Source organism: Nipponia nippon, unplaced genomic scaffold, assembly GCF_047370975.1.
Source record: "Nipponia nippon isolate SJK-2023a ecotype South Korea unplaced genomic scaffold, ASM4737097v1 scaffold_6, whole genome shotgun sequence".
NCBI lineage: Eukaryota > Metazoa > Chordata > Aves > Pelecaniformes > Threskiornithidae > Nipponia > Nipponia nippon.
Window position 1 is genome coordinate 6584499 of NW_028262380.1, and position 25912 is coordinate 6610410.

Consider the following 25912-nt stretch of genomic DNA (forward strand, 5'->3'; position numbering starts at 1 on the left):
CCATCCCCAGGGGATCCATTGGCCACTGTTCTTCTGCAAGAACCTGCTGGGGACCTTCTTCTATTTCTACAGTTTTCCTCTGGGAAGCAAAGCTATGGAGCTGGCCAGAGAGAAGCAGGACATCCAGGAGCCTGGGGAGGCACAGCTTGCACCCGCTGCTCAGTTTGAGTGCCTTCAGGGAGGACAGGTTGAAATCGGTGTCCTGCCAGCAGCAAGTCTTGCACAGACGTCCCCTTTCTGCAGGAGACGGAGAGGGACAGTCATCCCTGGCTGTCCCCATCTCCTCCTGGGCAGCATCTAAGCGGTGTCAGAGACATGCCCACAGGGTTCCAGTGTTCACCAGGACGTGGCATGAAGGTAATGGTCCCCATTCGCATCCTGACACAAGGGGCTTGGTGTGGGAGACGTCGCCCCAGGCTGGGCTTGGCTGCCCACTCACACAGCACCTCCTGGTACCCCACCACATGGCTTCTCCTCACAATGCCTTTGCTCTGCAGCGAGATCAAAAGGCATCCAACCCACTGATCGCTCGGTTTTGTGTCGAAAGGCTCCCTGATTACCTCACCATTAGCTGCACCCATTAAACAAAATCCTAAAGGTTTTAGACAAAGCTGAGGTTTCAGATGAGAGGGCGAAGGAATGACTCAGTGCCTTTAAACGCCAAAGTCTTCTCCTCCGTCCTGTTTGTACAGCACCTAGCACGAGGGGTCCAGGTGCACGCCTAGGGCTCTGAAACACCGCCACAATTAAATAATAAGTGTAATAGCAGCTGTACTCCCACCAGCAGGGTTTTGTTTTATTATTTAAATATTCAGTTACGCTCGGTAACACCTCCTGGAGATGCAGTTTGCTTTGGTGAGGTGGAGAGTGACCCCCCAGCTGGCCACCAGTAGCCACCAGAGATGGCCAGGAGCCTGTTGGCACCTGCTGGCACCCGTAGGAGCAGCCCCAGTGCTGGTGAAACCAAGGATAGGGCAGGAGGCAGTGGCCCCAGGGTCCTGCGGTTCCCCAAGGGCTGGGGCAGGGCTGGGCAAGGGGTTTTCCAGCTGATATTAGAAGCTTATAAGGCCTATAAAGGTGATGAGCCCCCCACTTGGGACTGGTCTGAATGAGACCCCTGGCTGTAGGCATCTCTCCAGCTGAGAGCATCCAAGGACAGCAGTCACAGCAATGTCACCTGGAGCTGGGTGCAGGCGAAGAGGAGGAGGGAGGGACACAGAAGCTGTCTTCTCCTCCCTTTCCACCTGGAGAATCAGCAACAAACACTGAATTTCAACCCTAAAAAAAGAGTCGATACAAAACAAGCAGCACCGTGGTTTGGCAGTGCTGCCTGAGGTTTGGGCTGATGATCATTGACTTGCTGTTGGGCACCGAACCCAATGGGAAGGCAACCTCCAGGAGGACAGGTCTCCACAGGGACCCTGGAGACCCTCTGCCCAGCTCTAGGCATTGGCCAGCCACAGCCCCGCATGGAGCCCACTGCTGGCTCCTGGGGCTGCCGGCGCTCCTGGGAAGCAGGTTGCCCTCAGCCTGTTGCTTCTGCCAGGTCCAGCTCATGGTTCACAGCGGTGGTGGGAACCACCTGCATTTATCGCAGAAGAAATAGTGCCATCTACTGACATTAATAACCCTATTCCTAGAAAGCGAGGGGTGGATGCTTATCTCTCTTACCACGATGGGTGTTTGGGGTCATGCCAGCCCGAGAAATGTCCACACGGGGGTCACACTGGTGGGGCAATCCCATGAGTGATTCCACACACAGCATTGGGGTGGATGGGCAGCCTGAGACCCCCCCAGATATCCAGGGTGGCCTCGTGGCTAGGATGGCCTCAGCACTGGGGATGCAGACCCTGAGCACCCCCAGGAGAAGGGCTGGAGGGGAAGGTGCTGGTCGCTGCCACCCAGCAGAGTTTAACTGACCTCTTATCCCCTTCATAGTAATTAATGAACAAAGTCAAACCATTCCAACAGACTGCTCTTCAAGGGTCATCCCCCATCCCATAGGATTCCTTAGCATAGCTTTTTCCTCCCTGATCTGTGATCCTACCTCCTCTGGTCCTGTGGGGTGCTGGAGTTACTGGGCATCCTGGAGGAGTTACTGGAGAAAGTCCCTTGGCTAGGAGGGTAAGGATTGAGATTTTTTTTTTTTTAATGGTTCTTCCCAGCCTCATGAAAGCCTCAGCTCCCATACAAGTCCCTGGGAGGTAACTGCATTCAGCACGATGGTCCCTACATGAGTCTCAGGCTAGATATAAGGAAGAAATTTTTTATGATGAGAATGATGAAACACTGGCACAGGTTGCCCAGAGAACTGGTAGATGCCCCATCCCTGGAAACGTTCAAGGTCAGGCTGGACAGGGCTCTGAGCAACCTGATCTAGTTGAAGATGTCCCTGCCCATTACAGGGGCGTTGGACTAGATGGCCTTTAAAGGTCCTTTCCAACCCAAACCATTCTATGATTGATATATATATATATATATACACACACACACACTATATAGATTGTGTATATGTTATAAGAGAGACCAACCCCACTTGTTTGGTCTGGCACTGAGGCCATCTTCCCATGCGGGGACCATGCCGGGAGACACCACCAGGCATTGGCAAGGCAAAAGTCACTCCTCATGTCCAAAACTGCTGGAAGAAACTCTTCCCTGGGAACATCCCTTCCCATTCAGGGAGGCACCAGGACCCCAGGTGGGGAGAGCCCCGCGTCAGGGAGATGATCCTACCCCACCATCTCCCCAGGGACATGTGAGTTGCAGAAGACTGGGTCGAAACAGGACTGCATAAGCTGCGGCAAGTCGCTGAAGCCTGGTAGATCTCGGCCTGGGAACGGCCCGTGGAAAGTGAAGCTGCTGATTTTCTGATTTTCCGAGCTGACCTACCAATAGTGAAACCATCAAAGCAGGAGGCACATTCCTGAGGTCTGACCCAGCGCAGCAAAGTCAAGGAAAGGTTCCTACTGAACTCAACGGACACTGGACCGCAGCCACAACACTTACATATAGCCAAGAATTATTTATTATTTTTCCCCATGCTTTTATCCAAGACTTCATCCTGCTGAGGCTCTGTCTCATCCTGCAACAAGGAAGTCAAACTTATCCTACCGAGTCATTTTAACACAATAGATAACCAAATATATATAGTTAGAAACATTACCATGTATATGTATATATATAAAACACATATATATTATATATACATACAAATAACCTCTTAAATGAGAAGCCAGCATAAAAAACAATCAGAGTAAACACTGTAATAATTCTAATTATACAACGTATTTGGCCTAACATATTTATTTTTAATGGTAGTCATTTTAATAGCTCTAAGGACCTGAATTAATCCAATATGTTCTTAACAACGTTCACTTTAAATACAAATGTAATGACTTTTCCAGAGGGTCCAGCGTCCTGGATGAGCTTGCTGCACACCAGTATATTCTCCTTAACACGTTTACTTTTAATAACAGGTTTAATGATGCACTTGGGGCCTAATAACCGTGTTTAGTCACAAAGAGAAAAACCAGCTACAAAATACTTTCCTAAAAACTAGGCTACAGGGGATTGCTGTGCCATTTCAAAGCCACAGCGGCCATCCTTTAATGTACCTCTATGTATTTTGGCTCTGCCTGCATCCAGGCTGGGAACCCTGGCCACGGATGAGCAGCCCCGATGGATTTTTGGAGCCAGTTTCAGGGTGACCCGGGGACCCCGTGCAATGACCAAGCCATTCGGGGTGAAGGACCGCTGCTGAATGTGGCCTCACCTCCCACCCACGATGCTCAGTGGTTGGATTTGGGGAGACACACGGGGCGGGTTTCAAAGGAAGGTGTTCCTGGGCTCCGGCGGAGGCATCCTGGGGCTCTCACTGACGTCGCCGGCAGAGACGTGCCAAAGGGGAGCGCGTTTGAAAAAAATCACACCCACCATCCATTAAAAGAAAAAAAAAAACAACACCAAAAAAACCCAACAACAACAACAACAAAACCCCAACTCCTACCTTTAGCTTTACGAGAGCTAGAAATACAACCAAATTAAGAGGCAGGCGGCAGCTGCTCTCTGTTTTCGTGCCCAGATCAACCCATTCCCGCGAGCCCGCAGCCCAGCCAGCCCCACTCATGTCTCAGCCCTCCCGGCTGGGGCTGGGGGCAGGCGGGACCCCCTGGGCACACCCACCCTGGCAGAGAGGCACTTTCGGCTCCCTAAAAGAGAGATTCACCCAGCAGTGCAGCTGGCAGAGCTTTGCTCTCCCCGGCTGTGTCCAGACCTGTCCGAGCCTGGACCTGTGTCCAGACCTGTGAAATCTCACGTGACGGGGAAGATGCTCGGAGCTGCCTCCATGACCTGTGGGTGTAAGCCCAACCCATCCCTTTCCATCCACAGTTTGAAGGGTCACCCCACGGGGTGTCACAGATGTCCCCAGTGGATGGCAGGTCCACGGCAGCACATGCCGGCAGGGCCAGAGCTACCCTAGGGGCAACACACTTCCCCCGCCACGGGAGCATTCCGGGGCATGCATCTTGCACCGAAAAACCTTACGGATGGTCCTAAATATAACTGTGGCAGACCTCACCAGACTTCAGCTCCACTTGCATGAAAAACACTTGCAAGGCTTGAACCGGCTCTAATTTGTATACTTTCTGCCCCAGGGCCTGAGTGAAATGGGAGGGTGGAATCCAATAGCATGTTGTGCATAAAAAGATTATGCCAAAGATAACCTTATTGCTAATAATAACCCTGGAATCTGATCCTGTGAATAGGCCCTATTGAATGTTTGAACACAGGCATTCCTCGGTTAGGTTTTTCTGCCTACAAATATTTCGCTTGAGTCTTTAAATACTAATCACAGAATTCAGAAGAAGGCTTTTTATCTTCAAAGTGCTGCAGAAAAAAAAATAAAATTAATTCATTAATCAAAGATAATTAAAGGGCACAAAATATGCCTTTTTTCAAGTGCGGGGAGCCAACCAACGCAGCGTGAAGCCATCGTGGGGACTCTGAGCATCTCTCCCGCCGTGAACGTGATTTTCCCGGAGTGGCGCCTGGGCAGCAGCCTTGCTTGTTCCCAGCAGCTCCGCTCAAGCTGCCTTCCTGACATGTGTTAGGCTGTATGTCTGCCACGCAGGAAATAGGGTTTGAAGCTCACAGCCAGGAGCAAAAGCTGAGATTGAGGCTTTAATGAAGCTGGGATTGAGTGGCTAGGGTGGTTCAGTGAAGCAGTAAATGCAAACACATTATCACCTGAGAACTTGCTCCAATTTCACACCAATTAACTAGGAATGAGAGAGGAGGGCTGGGGCTGGCTGCAGAGATGGTTGATAATCCCATGAATGGGCAGAAATGGCTGGTACGCAGCCACGCTTGTGCCAAAACGAGTTTGTTAGATAATGCCAGTCCCGGCAATTTTGTCTTGGGGAGTGAGCATGTCATTACTGGAGCTGCTTTTATTAGCAAATATTAAAAACATTTGCAGAAATACAGATGCCCGTGAGGGAAGTACGGGTGGAAAGTAATAAAGCAATAGCTGATTATTTTATTTCTCTGCCAATGCGTCATATCACTGGGGGAGGGAGGGAGCAAGGGAGAGAAGAGGGCTGGGATGTGAAGGACTGCTGGTGCAAAGCCGGCAGCTCATGGAGGGGAATATCCCATCCTCGAAGACCCCCTCGGGATGCTCAGCTCTGGCTTTGGGGTGGGTTTGACATCTAACACACCACCTGCAGATGTAGGTCTGAACCCCACAAGCAGGGCAGAGGGAGTCCCCAAAACTTTCCTTGGCAGCAGTGATGGGACCCATCCCTGTCCCCTCCACCTGTGCCCAGGAGCCAGCTCACCTTCACCACATTTTAATATTTATTTCCCTTTTTTCCTGCTGGGGTTATTTCCAGGTTAGGAGTTAGGGTGGAAAAGGGGCAGCAATTTAGGGGAAAAGCTATTAAATGGATTTCTATGGATTAAATACTAAAACAAATCGCATACTCTGTGTGCTGGGCCCCACATTACCCCTTCATTAACTGCTGGTTTTGATGTCTGCGAGCGACCAGCCTGATCCTCGAAACCAGCCATGATACATCCTGCAATCAGCAGGTTGAAATAGACCAATTTCTTGTATTTAGATGAAATCTTGCCATCATTTTAAAATGCATCAGTGATAATGAGGCTACTACAAATGCAAATGCAAGAACCCCTTGCTGGGTTTCATGCTGACACATCGGGCTGGAGAAGATCTCAAGAAAAACTGGGGTTTGAGTTGTTTTTCTCATTTGGGCAGGAAATATTTGAGAGGTGGGGAGTTTCCCATCTCCTGCTGGGAAAGGTGTCAGGACAAGGCAGGGAGAACTCCTCATCCTCTTCAGTGCAAAGTCAGATGGATGAGAGCGAAGCTCTCCAGGCTCAGCATCACGGACCACCATTGCTGCTCAGCTGCCGGACTGGTCCCATCCATCAGAGGGATGTGAATGAACCACTCGTGAGCAGCGGCACCTTACACCATGGCAAAGCAACCGCCTGGCTAGCAAAGCACACTGGTGCCCTTGGGCATGCGAGTCTGTATGGATTAACTTGGATGCTCTAATGTTGGGTGTTCAAGATGCACTTCATTAGGGGACCGAAAGAGACTGCAGCATTTTTAGAAGACAAACTCTGTGTGCACGGTTAGGTCTGTGCCCCGAGAGGGGTCCTCAGTGCTGCCCCAGCTGCTCTGCGGCAAGGCACCACCTGGGAAGTTGTGTTATCCCTGAAAGCTGGCCTGTCCTCCTCCCTGGTGGGCAGCTCCAACAAAATAATTGCAAGAAAGGTGCAAACAGGGGAAAAGCAGTCACTTTGCTCCTCTCACTCAATATTGAATTACTCCAGGCTACAGGAAGGGCTGAAATATCTCCCTTTAACATCAGGGAGATGTTTTCTCTGGCTGTGGAGGATGGATAGCCAGCAAGGGACTCGGACAAACTGTAATATCTTAAAAAAAAACAAGCATGGGCAACTTCACTAGGAGCCAAGGAGAGTGCTGGGGCTGGGTGAAGGTGATGCTTCATCTGTGGGCAAGGGGGCCCCTGGGTGCTCCCCTCCCTGCTGTGAGTCTGGTTTTCAGCATCGTCTTCACTTCAGTTCTCCGTTCCCTTCTGAATGGGCTTGGGAACGAGGAAAAAGCTGTGGCTTAAATGCCGTGGCAAGAGTCAGCACCTGCCAAGCCCGGTGCTGGGGGTTGCTCTCCCCTGGCATGGGTGGAGTGGGGTGCTACCAGGACCTCTTGCTCCAGCTCTTCCAGCCATGAGGAGCAGGGACCTGTGGTCCTTCCCTCCTTGCGGCATGCAAAACCGTTCTTCCAAGCAGGAAAAACTCTGCTAAGCAGCAAATCTCCTATACTGTACATAATAGTGTGCCCAAGCCCCGGTGCAAATCCACAGGGCTCTTCCCGTTCGCTCTCTCCAGCCTGTAATTATCTTAAAGGCAACAATTAAAACTATTGAAACGCATGTGATGGGTTTAGGGAGCATAGCCCTGCTAATCCCCACAAGCATCCCAGAGGAGTGGAGTTGAGCAGCTCCCAGGGGCTGGAAGCCGGTGCTTTGCTGGGCAGGTAGGGACCGAGTAGGGCTGCAGAGAACCAAGCTCGGGGAGAGGAGGTGGCAGCAGCCCGGTCCCCAGCCAGCGTGGGACCCCAGGATTCACCCACGTGGCAGTGCCTATGCTGGTGCCAAGGGCTGGGTGGGATACAGCAGGGCCCCCCGGTCCCCATCCCTGGCTCGAAGATCCCCAAGGTCATGCAGAAAGTCAGCAGCAGAAAAGACCCCATCCCCAAAAGCTACTCTCTTCTTAAAGATTTGATTGTAAACTTTAATGGCAAAAATGTCATATTTCTTTTTCTGTGTTGGTCCAGGATTTAGCACGGTGAGTCCTGCTCCGTTCTATATGTGAGGTACCAAAATAATGCTGTGTTCATACACAGCCCCTTCTGCTTTCCCCATCCTTTACTACAGCATCCCTCTGCTCTTTCGTATTCACATGCAAAGGGCTGTGCAAACATCCACGATGCTCTCTACTCAAGGAGTCCCAAAGCAAGAGCAAAGAGATGGTTCGTGAAGAGTTGCATGAAATATCACTGTCCTGTGCTCACCACTCCTTAATTTTTTATTTTTTTTTTACAGGAATTATTATTTTTGCTATTTTTCTGAAATCATCACTCTCCTGCAGCCAAGTTATATGTGATTCTCCGCTGCTTTCTTTGAGAAGCAGTTTCTAACCTGCCCTAAAAGCACTGAACAGCTTTGGGAGCCCCAAAAGGCAGGGAACTGGAGAGCAAAAAAGAGAACACACACTCTTTGTTCTCAGTATCTTATGATCTTAAAGTGCTCAGGGTGATCTCTGGGGTGTCAGGGCAAGGACAGAGCCACACAGAGCAGCTGCCAGCTCCTCGCTTCTCCAGCCCTCTTGCTCCAGCAAGGCAACACTTTTCCTCCCCCTCATATCACCTTCTTTGTGATATGGCATTTTAAAGATTTCTAAAATTTCTAAATTTCTAAATTTGCTTCCTTTCCCAAAACTTAAGCACAATTTTAACCATTTGGACTAAAAGTGAGTCATTTTGGCTTCAAAATATCTTTTTTTTTTTTTAGCTCAGAATATTTTTTTAAAGTTTCTGCTCAAAATCAGCTCATTTTTAGTGGAAAAAAGTTTTTTGTTACAATCCAAACAAATCCAAATTCCTTTGCAATTAAATATTTACCTTCTGAATGCAAGCTAGCTTTTCTTTCTATTTTTTTTTTCTTTTCCTTTCTCATTTCTCTCCCTTTCTCATTTCTAAAATGCAAATAATTGGGGAAAATCCTCTTCTGAGCCACTTCTGCTGCCACTAACACCACGAGCCCCGAGGGTGCTCCCATCCCTGTGCTCCCCTCGCCAGGGAAGGATCCTGCAGAGGGTCCCGGACCCCCTCCCACACTCCCCATGGGTACCCATCTGGCTGCATCAAAACCACAGGGCAGACCCAGCTGCAGGGCTGGGGGGACAGAAAAGCCCACAGTAAATCCAGTATTGGGTTGATAGGACTCCAAAAGGGCCGTGGCTGTTTTCTGGAAAGGGTGGGGAGCCATCAAGGCAGAGGAGCATTGTTTGGGGTGCCCAAAGGGCTGCGCTGCCCCAAATGGGGGACCCCTTCACAGGCAGGCAATGCAGCTCTCTTATATTCTCTGTATATTTATTATACGTACTCTACAGATCTGAGGTCATAAATTACACAAATGCATCCTTAAATGTTTCCGTTCAAAAAAACATATATGTGCAACTGTTGAACACGCTTCCCACTGTCTTCACCACGGTGAAGCTCTTCACTGTCTGTCGAGGAGCAGGTCCAGCTACAGGCTGACGTGTGGATTTGGGGTGACCAGCAGGAGCTGGCTCCGTTCCCCCCATACCTCCTCTCCTCCCTCCCACGCTCCCTGCATCGACTGTGGGAGAGAAAGGTGTCTCTCATGGCGCAGCTCTGACCAGAGCATCCTCCCATTGAGCTGCATCTTCCCCCCCACTCTTATAAGCAATACAGCAGATGGCCAGTGTTACTTCATGTATTTATTGATTAACAGCAGCATTGTAGATAAGTGAAGCCCAGTTGCCTTTGAGGGCAGGAATAACATTGGGTGTAGGTGCCGTTCAGGATATGGCAAATTTTATTTGGGGGTTGCCTCCCATCACGTGAGCATCTGACTTTTTTATTTGCATTTCTAGAGGACTTTAGTGCTGAGTTTCTATTTGAAGCTGGGGAGATGAGAGGGCAGCAGAGCTGGTGGGAGCTCAGGTTTTCCCAGGAAGCATACCCTGCGTTGGCAGATTAATATTGACCACAGGAGCAGCATAGGGATGGGGATTGACAGCAGTGCCTGTTTTTTCACAGTAAAGGTGAAAAAACCTGGGGAAACTAAGAAGCAAGTGAGAGGCATGGACTCCTATCTCTAGATTTTCAGATCAAGATGTTCATAAGCCAGCAAGTTGCTGGGCTTGATGAACATGGCAGAGTGATGTTCAACAGCCTATGTTGCACCGGAGATCAAACAAAGTGATCTCCTCTGCCTTTAAAATGTATGAAGTTGCAAAATCTTAAGGGCATATAAACTTACTTTGATTGCAGGGCTGGGATCTTGGAAGTCGCATTCCTTTAATTTCCTTGAGCTGGTTGCTTTCCCCGTGAAGGACATGCATGGGGTGGTGAGTTTTCAATGGAAACTGGTTTTGCCTCATTTTCCACTTCTCTCCTGCTACAAGGAAAGAAGTGCAGAGCTCCGGAGGCCTGCCTGCTTCTTTCTATGCAGACAGAAAGGGCTGGGTGTCTGTGTTTAATTACAGCCTGAAAGAACTGCATTTAAAAGACAACAGCAAGCTATTTAATTAATACTTATCATTAGCACACATAGGAATGCCTAGCAGCAAATTGCAACAACAAAGCAACTCCTTTTTCTTTTTTTCCTTGCACTTGGGATAAATTAATTTAAAAAAGAGTAAACAAACCATTTGCAGCAGATTTGAGATGACTTTATATGGAGTGGGAGTACTGGGATAGTAAGTATTACCCTAGGACAGCAGAGATCTATAAGAGCAGGTTTTTCAATCTCCAGCTCTCCTGGCCAAGAAGCTTATCTTCATCTATCCATCTATCTATCTTTCTATCTCGGCATTTACACTGGGCTCATCCCCATGTCTGAGTGCCTACTTGTCTTCATACCTGTCCATAAATTACACGGTGCCCCCAGGGCATTATAAATAATAATTCAACTCCCAAACCTTCAGAACACTGTTTTAAAGAATTGGCTTATAATTCACCACACTGTGGACTCCTCCTCCCAGTCCATAAAGGTAATGCTGGAGCAGAAGGACGTGACACCCTGATCAGTGGAGGAAATGCCCCAAAATCAGTTCCTTGGGTGGGAGGGATGGAGTGGATGGCCACGAGTTGGAAGATAGGGATGGACATAGTGTCAAAGTACAGGAGAAGGTTGAACTGCTCTGCTTGTGGGAAATACCATCCTCAGCAGCAGCACATTGGGGATTTGTATTATCCCGCCAAATTTTGGCTTGGCTAGCACTCCAGCCAGCCAGTCATCCCATGTCCCCCTTTAATTAATAGCACTCTTAATGGCAATGTTTTAATGGTTGGAGCAATGAACCACAGTGTGGCTCTGCTGCTGCTGTCTCCACGGGGTGCAAGGCCAGGTGACAACCGCCGGAGGCAGAAGGCTTAAAGGGTAGACCCCACATGTAGCCAGAAAGATACCAACCCACGCTGGAACAAGTGCCCCAATCCCATGTTGGACACACCAACAAATGGCTACAGGACAGCAAGGTGCTTTGGTACGTGTGAGCTATTGGGTAGAAACCTCCAGCTGAACCATGGGGGACCCTATTCCTCTATCCCAATGCATTGCATTTCCACCCCAACACATTGCATGTCCCTCCCAATACAATACTCCCTACTTGAGGTACTTAGGGGTTAGAAGTACATCCCAGCCATGCCCCTCAGTGTGAAGGGTGTCCCAGTCTCCAGGGGAACATCCCTGGCAAGACATGGGGTCCCTGCAGAGGATGGCCACTGGCTCGTGGGCAACGCTTTCTCCTAGGATGTGTGGGTCAGATCTGCTTGGGGTGAGGAGCCTGAAACTGGAATTTTTGCTGGGGAAAAGTGTGAGCAATTGATGTATGAGACGAATTATTTCACAAGTCTGGCCTGAACAGCTCTGGAACGTGCAGAAGTAATACATCTTTAACCCCAGGAACATGTCAAGCTGCCAGAGCCTGCAGCTGCCCATCAAAGTGTTGGGCAAGGAGGTAACGCCTTTCTGCATGACTTTCCTCTTGTGTTTTCCATTTTTCCATCAAACAAAGCTGATCCTCCCTCTCAGACGGAAACCTGAGGAGCAGTGAACAGAGCCCCAAGCACCCGTTTTGGGGCTGAAGTGGGAGCAGAAGCCCCGGGTGTGGCAGCAGCCAGGGATGGCATGGTCCCCTTGCAGGCGGTGGGACACGCATGGCCATGAGGCCAGGTTCATCCCCACATCCCGGGTGGCTGCGCATTGCCCTCTGTGGGAGCATGGCTGCCCTGCAAGCCGAGCCTGTCTGTGCTCCCTCCGCCTCAGCTCCGGGCATGAAACAGGCTTTTCCTGCTGTGCTTCTGCCCAGGAAATCCCAGAGAGAGGTTTTGTAGGATCCTGCCCAAAAAACATCTGGTTTTGACGGGGGGAGAAGCAGCACCCTCACCCTATAAGGGTATCCTAAGGGATGTTTGAGAATTAAACCCCTTTTCACCCCACATGGGCATCATCTGCCATCTTCCTGCAGCAAGGCTGGACCCTTTACCCATGTGGCTGCTTTGAGACGGGAGCGTGGGGATGTATTTGCCACACTTTCTGCTTGCAAAACACACCAGAGCTTTGGTGGGCTGTAAGCCCAGCATCCCTCACCCCGTCCTTACCAGTGGTCCCCGGCCAGGGGTCCGGGTCCTCCTGCTTCAGTCCCTGCCAGCAAGCCAGATTTGCAACCACTTGCTTGGATGTGGAGCTGGGTGCAATTTCAGGCCTCTCCCCTGTTGCAGGGTGTCTTAAGCTATGATTAAGAGCTAAATTACAACTGGGCAGCCATCCCTGGCCGAGAACTGCAGGATTTGAGGAGGCAGCTATTAAAGGCGGTGGAGTCCAACGAGTATAATGTGTGCATCAACGAAAGGGACAGCCGATCGCGGGGGTCAAATGGGATCAGGACGGGTTTCTCACTGGAACCACCAGTGACTTGCTGCACCACCTCCCCGATGCAAAGCCGTCCTTTGGGGCAAGGTTGTTCCTGAGGATGAGGCTGCATTGTTGCTTAAATAAGAGGTATTTTGCTGGCTGGTTTGGCTCTTAAAAATGGGTGAGTGATGGCTTCGTGAAGCATCAGAGCTTTCACGGAGCCCACCAGCATTTTCCTCCCAACTGCTTGATCCATGCAACTAGTACAGTCATTAGCATTAAAAACATCCAGTGTCCAAGCACTGTGGTTTTTTGCATCATTTTCAACCAAGCTGTTTCCCTCACCCCTGTTAATTGGGATGGGGCACCCTTGGCCCCTGCCTCGGAGGAGGCACCGGTCCCTCTTCTCCCGCCGGGTTTCAGTGGGATGGAAAGAAGCGGCACGGGGTCGGCTGTGCCAGGGGGAGCCAAGGAAAAGGCTGCCCAGGTGCCAGCAAGGCTGCTTGCATCCCAGGCAAAGCCTCCCCCTCTTCCCGCACATTCTGCAACATCCCATGCCGATTCACTTCACAGAATTTACTTTTACCCTGCTAAATGCCACTAAACCTTCAAATTAATCCTCCCATTACGGGACTTCCTTTGATGTCAAAGGGGGAATTTTTTTTGATGGCAAAGGGGGATTTTTCCCCCCTGGTGTAATTATTCCTTTTGTTTTTTTTTTCCCGCTTTTCAGGCACAAAAGATTCCTGCCAGATGCATGACTTGTGGAGGCAGCTCCCACACGAGGTATTTATATATTTATATGTATATGATGGGAACGTGGTACTGAAAGACCTGAAGTTTCAGGCTGAAGATAAGGGGAATTTCCCATTTCCTATTTGTTTCAGTGGAAGTTGCCCAGGAAGAGTCTGCAGCAGGATTAGGACCAAAAGCTGCGAGATATGGCACTGGAAATTAGCTCCTTTAAATAAATATGTCCAGAGAAAATATCTGCTTTTTAACACTATCACTGAGCAAGTTTCAATGCTTGGGAATGATCCCTGGCATTGCTTAAATTATGGGGATGGGGAAAGCGGATCCACTCCAGCCCTGCATAATTTTCCCGTTGAGCATCTCGGGTGCTGCTGGGACCGCAGGGCTGAACATGCCAGCACAGGGCCAGAATTGCTGGATAACGCTCAGGAAGCTGGCAACTGCGGGAGCGCTAAGGGAGCTTTCTGTAATAGCATGTAATGATGGAACAGGTGGGTTTATTCAGAGTTTCAATCAGTTTTCATGAATTTCTAAGAAAAAGAGGATACAGTTGCAGAGCTCTTTACTGAAAATGTTATAAAATGTCTATAATTCAACGGAAAAGTGTGTTCCTGCTAATATTTCATTGCACAGAGACCGTAGGCTCCTCTCCCAGAGTAACACAGGGCTCTCCTGGGGATGGAAAATGAGCCCTGGTTGCCATCGGCCAGCCATGCCCCGGTAGCTCAGGTCTGTGTCACTCCCTGCCCGGTGACCCCCCACTGTCCCGGGGGACTGACCGACCCCCCCGTGCCTCCCGCCGCTGTGCCACGGCTTCAATCTGCTCCCGGAGCTCCCGTGCCCAGTCCTGTCCCCGCTCCAGAGGAGTGGACCTGGTCTCCATCGCTGTTAAGGCAGTAATTTCAGGGGGGAGCTGGGGAACCAGGCCAGCTCGGAGCAGGGCATCCTGAAATTTGGCTGCAGAGGCTGGAGCTAAGCAGCACCGGGGAGTGCTGAAAAAGGAAGAAAAGCAAGAAAACATTTGATGTAAACGAGCCCCTGAGCTGGAGATGCTGCAGGAGCAAAGGGAGAAGTGATGCTCCTGTCCCTGACGCTCCCAACCACGGTTGTCCTTACCCGACCGGCTGCGAGTAGTGGTAGTGAGCAGCCACGGCGGAGTGGGGGCACAGCAGGTAGTGATTTTCCTCCCAGCAGCGTTGCATGGCTCGCACGATGTCCTCATCGGAGGCTGAGCACGAGTGCAGGGTCTTGGAGAGCTGCGAGCCCGGGGAAACGGAGGTTTGCACAGGGCATCACCACCCCACACATTCCCAGCCGGGCTTGTGCCACGGGTGCTCAGCAAAGCAGTTTGAAATAGGGAGTCTGGAGGATGGAGCTCCCCTGGGACTGAAGGAAAAGGGGCTGCCGCTGCAGCCAGGGGATGAGGCACTGCTGGAAATGGCCTTGGGGCCAGGGCATGATCGAGGGGTTTCCATCCCCAGGTGCCGGGACTGTGGGTGGAGAGGAGCCGAGACTCAGCTCCTAAGCTCTGCGCTGCTATTTGCACACTCCAAGGGACTTTCTGAGGGCTTGTAAAACCCACGTCAGTGTAATAGCTCTTCTTTCTTTTAATAATGTATTTTTTTGTTATTTATTTTGCTGCTGTGTAAGCAGGAGTGGGCACCAGGCAAAGAATGCTCAGTGGGGGACAGCACATGTTGGATGGGGCAGGACTTTGCAGCTGACCCAAAGAGCCTCACAACTCAAACATTTGGTTTTCTCTTGTATTTCTCTGCTTTGTGTTCATGCTCCCATTTGCCACAACACCAAGGCTGAGTTGCAGCACCAAACCCAGCAGACGCACTCCCAAAAGCGACGCTCGGTTTGTGCCGGCACCCGCTGCACGATGCCTTGGTGCACAGCCAATGCCAGCATTGGAGTGGCCAAGGAAGGGGTGGCTGCATATTCTACTTAAATAATTGTAGGCAGTTTTTAATCAATTTTGCAAAGAAGAAAGAGTTTTCTTTTTTAAAAAAATAATTAAAAAGGGGTTTTTAACATCTCCATGCACATACCCTGACATAAAACTCCTCTGGCCTCACACTTAAATTTTTGGTTGGAAACTCTCCACTATGATTTTTTTATTCTGAAAATGAGTTCAAAACAACGGCTAGCAGTAAATCTGCTTACACACACACACACACAGTGCTGCATGCATGAGGAACTGACCTTTCTGTGCAAATCCTCCGGCAGCTTAAGGCTTTTCGACATGCTGAATCGCTCCATCAGCGTTTTCATCAGGCAGCTGTCGGAGCCCGAGAGCAGCCAGAGGATCCTCTCCATGTTGTAAGGCTCCTAGGATAGCAAGGCAATAGGTGAGCAGCGGAAATCCGAGTGTCTGTCTCGGGGACAGAGCACCTATGTGGATTCTCTGACATCTAATTAGGCTTACTGCCACCTTTTTTTTTGGTGGAGGCTGGGGTGGGCTTTGTGTCTTCCCCCTGCACACCTACATCCCAAGACAAGTCTTTGGGAACCCAACATCCTTCAGACAGCTGACCTGTCAGAGCAGCCTGGCAGCAACCATGAGATTGAAAAAAAAAAACAAAACCAATGAAGGGACGACTGATAAATCAATGGTGTGACCACATCTGTACAATCACCTTGAGGAACCCAGGCTAATAACACACTATGTATTTGAGAACCAGAAATATCCAGCTGTTTACTCAGTGTTGCAGATGCTGCTGTGAGTCACCCAGCTCCCGCGTGACTTAATGAGACACCCAGCTCCCTGCAGGGCTGACCAATAATCTTTATGAACATATGAGGCACATATAGGGCCTGACTGGCCTGTATGGCTATGTAGCAATCGGTGTTGCAACACTGCAGCAAAACTCGGTGCAAGACCATACAGGAGGGTCCCAAACCAATTTCACTGCTCACTGTCTCATTCCTGCATGTTCACAAGCACCAAGAAACCAGGTGGTTTGGCTGAGATACATTGTAGGGACAGACAGGACAAGGGGCACCGACTACCGAGTCCTCATCACATCTACTGAGTTCAAGTGCTGGTTTGGATGAGCTCTTTATACCTTTTAGCAGCTGTGACCTTTTGTCTCTCCATCCTGTCCTACCTTGGCGAGTCATCAGGACTTACTCAGCCTTTCGTGTCCTTATCTGGGTGGCTTATAGCCCCAGTCCTGTTCTTCATCTTCCCACCATCATCTCCCAGAGCCTCCAGCCTGTAATCTTCAGTCTAGTCTAGGCGTAGCCTGCCCTTTGCTTTAGGCTGTCCCCTGGTTTAGGCTGTCCTCTGCCTCCTCTGCTGTCCTGAGAAGCATCAGCATGCCTGGACTTCGATAACCTGCTACTGGAGGTGTGTCCAGCACTGTCCTCCTGACACCTCTTCCCCTGTCCTTCTTTCTACTGCTCCCACATCCAGACCTTCCCCTTCATCCTTCATTCATACCAGCCTCATGGCTTCCACTACAGATCACTGTGTTGACACCAGCAAGTCAAACTGGGCCAGGACACTGGTGCAAGCACTGGCCTTGCCATTTAAGTTATTAGCCAGCTCTCTAGTCTGGTTTTGTCCCATGCCACTAGAGCTGTCTAGGAGAACATTGGGACCCAGTCTGGAGGACAGGTCATGCTGGGGATTGTTCCCAAGGTAAGTTTTGGCATGTGGACATGAGCTGCGTGGTGCTTCCTGACCTCAGGGCCAGAGAACAGCCCCTTGTTGGCTTTAGGTACCGCAAAGACACAGCGTCTGCTGTGATTCTCCTGGGATTGCTCCTTACAAGGCTCGTCCACACTAGACTTTCTGCTTCACTTTCAACTCTTCAGTTAGTGTCTAACTGGAAAGTTTTCTCTGTTTCAGCTTAGTCTTCAAAAGAGGCAACCTAAAGAGGTTGTGTACTCTCCATCCTTGAAGGTTTCCAACACCTGACTGGACAAAGCCCTGAGCAACCCAGTCTGACCTCAGGGCTGACCCTGCTTTGAGCAGGTCCCAACAAGAGACCTCCTGAATTCCCCTCCAGCATGAATGATCTGTTGACGTATGGAAATATTTGCATGGATGCTTCAGATGTGAGCTGAACAAGGATGCAGCTGTGGAGAGGGATGTGCAGAGGGATACACCCATCCACCTCCTCGGGAACCTCTGGACATCACCTTGCCTGGCTGCTTTCCTTCGTGATCCCGAAGTCTGGCACATGCTTAAGTGCCTCAGCAGACCAGAGCTACTGAAGGGACATGGGCCAAGAGAGGAGCTCAGCTACCCTTTGAGCTCTGAGGAGCCCCACGAATTCATGCCTGAGGAGGAAAGTCAAGCTGCAGACCACAGCAGCCTGGTGATAGGGGCATAATAACTTACTGACTGCAAAGCATGGCAGTTCTTCCAGGCTCCCAGGTCCTCCCAATGTGTTTGAACAGCTTTTGGAAAATCCAGGCAGCTTAAGGCCACACTGATACAACATCAAGTGTTTCACACTTTGGTCACTTGTTTGGAAGCAGATCCAATCCCTGTGGATCACAGGGTAGGTATGAAATGGGAGGTATTTACTTCTAGCTGTTTGGTTTCTGTACCTCCATGACTTTTCATTTCTGAGGCCTTTGCCTGCCTGCTGAGACTTGTTTTGCTCTGAGCAAGCTGCAGATGGCCATAGATGAGGCATTTCTTCTGGGCTTCCCTACCTTCTTCCTGGTCTTTTCTCTTGCTCTTGGTGGAGCCTTTCAGAAGCATCAACAAAGCCCTTGAGACATGATGGGATTTATAATTTTCTAAGCGTCACGTTATGAGAAAACATCCCTCTCTTGCTAATCTTGCACATAATGACACCCCAGAAACCCAGCATTTAACAATGAAGATTGCAAAGTCAAGCCCTGAAAAGTGCGGAAGAAGGTGTGTGATCTATCTCAGCTCAGCAGTCTGCAGCATAAATGCTCAATATGAGTCGCACCTCTTAATGCATCACTGAGAGGCATTGCCAGTGGCAGAATTATGGTCTCATAAACCAGGTAAAACAGAGTACAAGGAAAAAAAAATATAAAAATATATAATATTTGGTATTTTCCTGTTTTGGCCAATTCATTACATACCTGAATATCCATGGCTGATGCTAATGTAGCCTTCACGCTCTCTGACAGTGAGAAATCTCCATGTTGAACAGTCCTATGAATGATGTCATTGCTGTTAACCACGGCAACAAGTCGAATTGGGAGACCCATTTTCTGGGCAATACAGCCAGCTAGAAAAAAAGTGAAAAAAATACATGCATGCTTGATGAAGAAACATTCAAAGGAGATTTAGCAAAGAAGTCATGGTACAAATTGATTGAGCATGTAGTGCAGAAGCAGACACAAATGACATTCCCTGATGGACTCTGAGGTATCTGTCTTTAATGTTTTGGTAGAGCACCAGATTATAAAATCCAGGGATGCAATGCTCCACCTGCCATCGAGCACTGACCCTTGGGCATCTCCACATTTGAAGATGGATGGGCAGAGGACCGAGAGGCCAGGCAGCTGCTGTTCAAGCAAGAGAGATGAAGCTTTTGGGCTCTTGCAGTTTATTAACGCTGCCTCAGACGGGCAGCCTGGAAATACAGTGAATGCATTTGAGTGCATGAAACCCTTTATTGCTTTCATAGGACAGTTGTATGCCTATTTTGGGATGAAGGCAATCAAGGACTCACATTTAGAAGGCCAGATTATGCAATTAGGAGTGGTTCTCTTGACTGCACACTACCATGCAAACCAGAGCAGGACTCCACACCTCTGTTAATGTCTCACTTAGGAAATCAGAGCCACAGTATTTTCCCTCTTTTCTGGACGAAACACATTCTGTCCCCTTCTAATGTGCCCGTCCTCAAGATAGCTACAGTCATCGTCAAAGGGTGGTTTGGGATTTTCTGCACCTTGCAAACCATCAGTGACACCTGAATGAGTAATAACCATATATGAGTAATAAAATATAAGTGGTTCTGAAGAAATCCTACCAGAGAGTGGGTGTTTTAATAAATAGCAATACCCAGCATCTGCAAAGTGCTTTTAGTCCATAGGTCACAGCACTCTCTCCCTTCCCTATCTAACCTATCTTTTTTCCCTTCACCTGTGATATTTCCTCCTCCTCCTGTTGGCACAACAATTTCCACCACTGGCAGCGGGGTGGTATCCAGGGACGGGGCGCACTGAAAGTAAGCGTAGAAGTGGTGAGCAATCTGCACCATAATCCTCGACCAATTGACTGAATTCAAGCTCATCAGGTTGTATTTTCTGGCAAAATCAACATCAGCGAACAGTTCCTTGATCGGCTCATCGATTTCATCGCTGTTCCCATGAGCTGTCAAAAGGAGAAAGGAAAGATTAGATCTGCCAACATAAGTGCATCAGGCACAAAGTATTTCTGCTCAGAAATAGGGACAGTCTCAAGCCCTGGGGTTTGTTGTGGCCAGGGGAGTTCTGAGCTGCCCATCTGCCTTGGGGGCTACACAAGCCAGGGGTTGAGTAGCACCGCGTGGATGTCGGGTGGTTTCTGCAGACATCGCACTCTGGGCTCTTGCTTATGCCAGGTACATATTTGCCAGGAAGGCAAATGCCTGCATCCCCTGTGAGATGCCAAGGTGAGACCTGGCTGAGCAGAGGAGTCCATGGGACAGCTCTAGCACCCAGTAGTGATTCCTAACCATGGGGATGGCACAGAGGTAGGGGATGGACCACTCATGAAGGTGAAGGGACGGAGGGAAGGGGTGACTCTCAATCCTTTTAGTGCCAAGAAATGGTGCTGAATGTAGTGCAGCTAAGCACCAACCATCTGCATGGAGGCAGTTCTGACCTGTGGCCAGCAAAAAAGGAAGCCTTGAACCACTTTTCATCAGTTTGTTATAGGCTCCTGTTAGCCAGACATCTGGGCACAGTGGCCATGATGGCCGTGACCCGTCTGGCTGCAGCTGCTAAAGCAGCAGCCCCCTGAGACACTTAGGGTCACAGTTTTGACACAACAGGGCCATAAAGTGGACAGTCCAACACTAATACCAACCAGCAAAAACGTGGACGTTGTCTTCAATGACGGTGGTCATCTGAAGTTCCTGTATATGGGTGCAGAACCCCTTGGGCAGCAGAACAAAGATGTCCATGTTCTTCTGCCCTCTCACACTCTCGATGGCCGAGCTCCCTGTGTCCCCTGAAGTCCCTGTTTCAAAGGCAGGGAGAACTAAGAAAAGCAAAAAATTAATGCATCTGTCAAACCTGCATTGCTGCACTTCAGGAAAAAGATGCAGAGATGCTCCATGAGATGTTTTTGGCTAGAGCAGCCACCTTGGCATTGCCTGGAGATCACTCACCAGCCACCCATGAGGCAATACCAGCCCAGAGCATCTATGGGGAGGGCCATGGGATGATGGCTCTCAAGGTAAAGACCTGCCCAGAAGTTTTACCCCCCACGAAAAGGAATACTCACCCACCAGAATAGTGACGTGCTTCTGGTTTTTCTCCAAGAAATACTGTAAAAACTGCCCTGTGCAGGACAAGGACAGATCCTTAAAAGCATAAGTAACTCCGTGCCACAGCTCCAAAACATTCAGCCCATCTTTCAGCCTGGACAAATGGACGACGTCCTTGTGTCTGAACCTGCTGAAGGCCCTGTCAATGAGGTCTAGAGGGAAAATGGTTAAAGGAGCTGTTAGATTGGGTAGAGAAGTATTTTTCTGACCCATGGCTTCCTGCATCTGTGCTCTTCATGCTCCTGGGAAGCTTTCTGCACAACCAAAGAGTCTCAGCTGCTGGAGAAGCGACAGATATCCAAAAAGTTATTCTTAGTTATTAGGAGTAAAGCAGCCCGCTTCATTGTCTTCAGTAGCTCTACGGTGAGAGACACCAGGGGACACCTGACAAAATCAGAGCAAACTGTGGTAAAATATAAAATACAGGAAACCCGAATTTAATCATAATGTGTCGTTGAGACAGAGGTTGTAGCTGCCCTCTGGTGGAAGTGATAGCTTTTAAATGTTAAAAACATTAAAAATTGGATCTCAACGAGAGAGTGGAACAGCAAAAGCCCTGGTAGGAGGGCAGGTCTGGAGCAGTGAGCATGACCACGGCATCAGCCATTGCTATTGCAGTCACTGCAATCCCTATTTGCACACAGGGGACACCTTTTCCAGAAAGTAACAAGCCCCAGGAAGGTGACAGAGGAGAAGAGGGTACAGAAAGGAGCAGGCAATGATGCAACAGGCTCCATCCTCTGGGAATTGCAAAGAGGATGGGGCGAAGGCAGGCAGATGCATCTGAATGCCCCAAAATCCTTGTGCACATCCCTGCAAGCAGCTCCCTGCACAGCTGAGGCTCACCGTTGAGCATGCTCCGCGGGACCAGCTCTGCTGTGATGAAGAGGGAGCAGAGCTCCTTCACCAGCTCCAGGTAGGAAAGGCAGCTCCACCTCCGCAGGGTGTCCCTGTCCAGCGAGGGGATGCGCTGGGGCATGAAGAGACCCCCATCGGGTGCGTAGCCGGAGAAGAGGGCTCCCTCGAAGTTGACGGCCCCCGCGCCTCCCCGTGTGCTGACGTACTCCATGAGTGCTGGGGAGGCACCGCAGTCACTGCCAGGGCCCCAGAGCATCCCTCCCACCGGGAACAGCCCTGCGTCCCAAGCTGACTCCCCTCAAAACTTCCCATGTGGACAGACAGAGCTCCTCAGGGAAGAAAACACCTCTCCCCTAAAAAAATCTCACACTGTGGGGATCTAGAGAGGACAGAGCCATCGGAGGGCATGCGGCAGTTTGCGGGCGGTGGAAACACTGCCCAAGATTTGCACGGAGGTGGCTGGAGCCTCCTCTTCCCGCTTTCCCTGTGCCCTTCTCACCCTGCCCCAGAGACCGTCATAGCCTGAGCAAAAGCCCTGACAGCGCAGAAGTCACTGCGCACGCACGTCATGTCCCCTGCAGGCTATTTGCAAAAGCTGCAGTTTTAAAATCTAAAAAAAATAAATAAAAGGAAATAACTATGTTTTAGAGCAGGCTGATTTTGTTCAAAGGTGTTAAACTAAGGACAGGACTTTTAACTCAGCGTAGGAAGGGCTGAGCTAAATCTGCCAGATTCATGCAAATCCCACCAAGCAGCCGCCGGCGCTACTGGAAGAGGCCCCCTCTCGCCCTGATCCCGTGAAGCCCCACAGCCGTTCCCACCTGGGGCACTCCGGTCAACAGTGCAGCCCCTCAGCACGGCACAGCACGGCACAGCACGGCTGCAGGCCGCTTGGCCCCAGGCAGAGGCAGGAAAGCGGCCAAACCACTCGCCGTCACCGCCGCCGCCGCCTGCAGCCCAGCCACCCTTTGCACTTGTGCTCACGGAAAACTTCTCCCCGTTGCAACCCGCTGATGTTCCCCTCGCTGTGGCGCAGCCGGTGGAGGTGGCCGCCCTGCACCGAGCCTCGGAATGGGAATATGCAGGAAAGATGGAGCCGAGCTGCTCCTGGTCGTGCCAGGCATCAGGGCAAGGGGCAGCAGGCACAAGCTGCAGCTGGGGAGAAATCTAGTTAAATATTAGGAGAGAGCTTTTAACTGTGAGGCTGATCAAGCACGGGGCTTGGAGAGCTTGTTGTCTCCAGTATAACAGCAGAGAAACTCAAAATTCAACTGGGGAAGCACTGAGCCACCGATTTAACTGTGAAGTTCGATTTAAATTTGAGATTGAACCTGCTTAAAGCAGGGTTTGGGTCAGAAACCTCCGGACATCCCTTCCAAGCAAAATCAGTCTGTAATTCAGCTGTGCACATGTGCCACATGTTCAGCCTGTGAGGATGGGATGCCATAACAGCCCTGTCCCACTGATGGGGAAACTGAGGCACGGGAGGGAGACGGGGCATGGGCGAGGCTGTGCAAAAAAAATAAGCTCTCCAGTGCAGGGAAGGGATGTGCATCCCTTTCCTTATTTTTTAGTTTAATCAATAGTAAGTGTTTCTTGAAGGGCAAAGTCAGCACAGGACTGGTGGCTGCGCAGACCCAGGGTGCAGCACAGCGTGGGCTGCCGGAGCGTGTGCGGGGACTTCAGCCCAGGAAGGCAAGGTGCAGAGGTACAAAGGATGGCTGATAACAGCCAGTTGTGAGTCAGAAAGCCCACGTCTGCAGTAAGGGACACATCACCTGCCGAAGGATTGGAGTCCGACCCAACATGCATTGCCTCTGTAACTCTGGAGAGTAACTGGAGCCATGAGAAAAGTCTCTGGTAGAGAGTGGTCCAGTCCTTGCCATGAGCACCAATGTGGAAATGGGCTTTTCTACACCCATCATCCAAAAAAGACTGTTACTGCAAGCTCCTCAGCAGGAGGCAGAAGCTAAATTTTAGGCTCTAGGCAGAGTTGGCTGTGATGGTGTTGCTCAAGTTCGAACGGGGCAGCTGTAGCAAAGCAGGAAGCAAACAGCAGCCTTTTAATAATATATCTGAGCTTACCCAGTGGGCCAGAGCGGTGTTAATAATCTCCATTTTCTGACTAGGAAATCAGCTAGAAAGGGATCTAATTATCTATAATTATACCAATTATATCACCCAACCAGCCTTCATCTCCCCACCGTAAGAAGATCTCTGTGCCCAACATTTCTAATCACGTTGCAAAGATGCACCCAAACCAGGGTCCTCCCCGTACCCACAGCCACCAGGTCCTCATGGCACATTGGCATGTAGTGAGGTGCTGACCTTGTAATCCATCTCCATCCTAGTTGAGCACCCAGGGGGTGCTGGAAAAAACAGGCAGCAGGGCAGGACTTTGCTCTTCAGGGATGGCTCTGGTTTAAATCAATGTTAAAACCTCCCCAGGGCCATCCCTGGAGTCACCGAAAGCCTCCAGGGTCACCTGGCTCAGCTGGCCCCAACATGCAGGGCAAATCCCGCCATGGCAAAGTGGTATAAAGAGATGATGTTCTCAGTCCCACATGTTTTTAATGCCCCATGTATTTTTGGAGGGTAAATGATCCTTTAATACCCAGTCAGGCTGGTTATTAGCCCATTCTTCATTTATCAGCTCTGAAAGGGTTTTTTCCTTCAGTGGTAGCTGACACAAAAAACCTTCAAGTAGCATCTCTGGACAAAACAGTGAAATACTAGAAATAAAGAAAATACTAAAAGCTGCAGGATGCATGATTTACCTCCTCTACTCTAACCTCTCCCCTCTCCCATGACAGTGTGCATAGGTGAATTCAGGATTTTCCTTCCTTGCAGCAGTCTTTGCCCATGCAGAGGCAGAGCATGCTTTGAACCTAGCTCAAATTTAGGCTAGAACGAGGAAAGGATCAACTCCGCAGGAAAAGCTGCACAAGCTGATAGCTTTTATTACCAATGTAATAATTTAATATCACCAACATGCATCTGAGCATCTCCTGTTCACGCAGCACACCCTGATGGGACCTGACCTACTCCCTCCACCACAGCACTTCACATCTCTGGGCCTTTACTTACCTTACTTTACTTAGCTGTGTGAGATAACTTCACTGATTCATCTAATTTTTTTTTTTTCTCAAATGAAGAGCTTACAATGAGTTCAACGATCCCTTCAGCATTACATCCCTCTGGGGTGCATAAAGGAACCTTGCAAAAAAGTGGGTTATACCAGGATACCTGCTGCTCTGCGCTCAAGGACAGAAATAGCAGCAAGGCTGTTGCCACAGTTTTATCTATGCCCTGGGCCTATCAGCGGTGATAGCCCTCGCTAACGAGACCATCAGTTAATGCTGTGATGGCAGGGACTGCTTATGCGGCAGCCATAGGTGAGCACAGAGCACCTGGGACACGCACCGGCGTGACAGTGCCATTTACTGAGAGGGCTTTTCCCATGCTCGGCCCTGCAAGCTCCATGCATTCCTGTTCAGAGTGCCATTTCTTTAACGTTATTTTGAATTTTAAACAAAAGGAGAGGAAGAGCATGCCTGTGCTGCTGCACACCGGCCCACCTGGGCTTATCCACCGCAGCAACAGACCAAGAGCTGGAAAATGTAACAGCTTTTAATTAACCTGGGCTTACCCAGTGCCTCCGTATTCCTGCTGGGATTTGCACTTTCCCTTTGGACCTTGTCTGTTCTGAGCAGTTCATGCTCTTTGGACTGTCAGAAATCAGCTGTATTTGCAAACCCCAGCTAAGGCTGCTGTCAGACTTTTCCAACTTTTTTTCATACTGCATCAGTTTTCATCCCTCCAGACAGAATTTCCTCAGCCTCGTCACCCACCAAAGGCATCGCAAAGCATGGCGAGGAACAAGGCTGTGAGAAGCCAATCTTTTCCTGCACAAGTCCCCCAAAATTTCAGTTCTCACCCCAGAGCGTTGCAGCACTCGAAGGAAAGCACTGCAACACTCTCAGCTTCGTGTTTGGTGAGCAGCTTTCTATCCTCTCCATCAGCGGGCCCCTCTATACGTCCCAAGCACAAGCAATGCATTGGGTTTGGGTCCCCTTTACGTACCCGCAGCAGAGCATCCCCAGG

General features: G+C 49.9%; 1 protein-coding gene across 2 annotated transcripts; it reads right to left on the reverse strand.

The window, feature by feature from the left end:
• Window positions 1-14014: 14014 nt before the first annotated feature.
• On the reverse strand, window positions 14015-22908 carry THNSL2 (threonine synthase like 2). Of its 2 annotated transcripts, none has more exons than XM_087736512.1 (9): window positions 22630-22908; window positions 21797-22024; window positions 20908-21102; window positions 20488-20640; window positions 19561-19791; window positions 18549-18697; window positions 15678-15803; window positions 14586-14725; window positions 14015-14461 (listed from the first exon to the last, which is right to left on the reverse strand). In XM_087736512.1, exons 2-9 carry the CDS (start codon window positions 22017-22019, stop codon window positions 14206-14208), a joined length of 1473 nt encoding a protein of 490 aa, XP_087592638.1. In that variant the 5' UTR covers window positions 22020-22024; window positions 22630-22908; the 3' UTR covers window positions 14015-14205. The 2 variants fall into 2 exon arrangements, with proteins under 2 accessions (XP_087592638.1, XP_087592637.1); XM_087736511.1 differs by having other exon boundaries at window positions 20488-20661.
• Between the last annotated feature and the right edge of the window lie 3004 nt (window positions 22909-25912).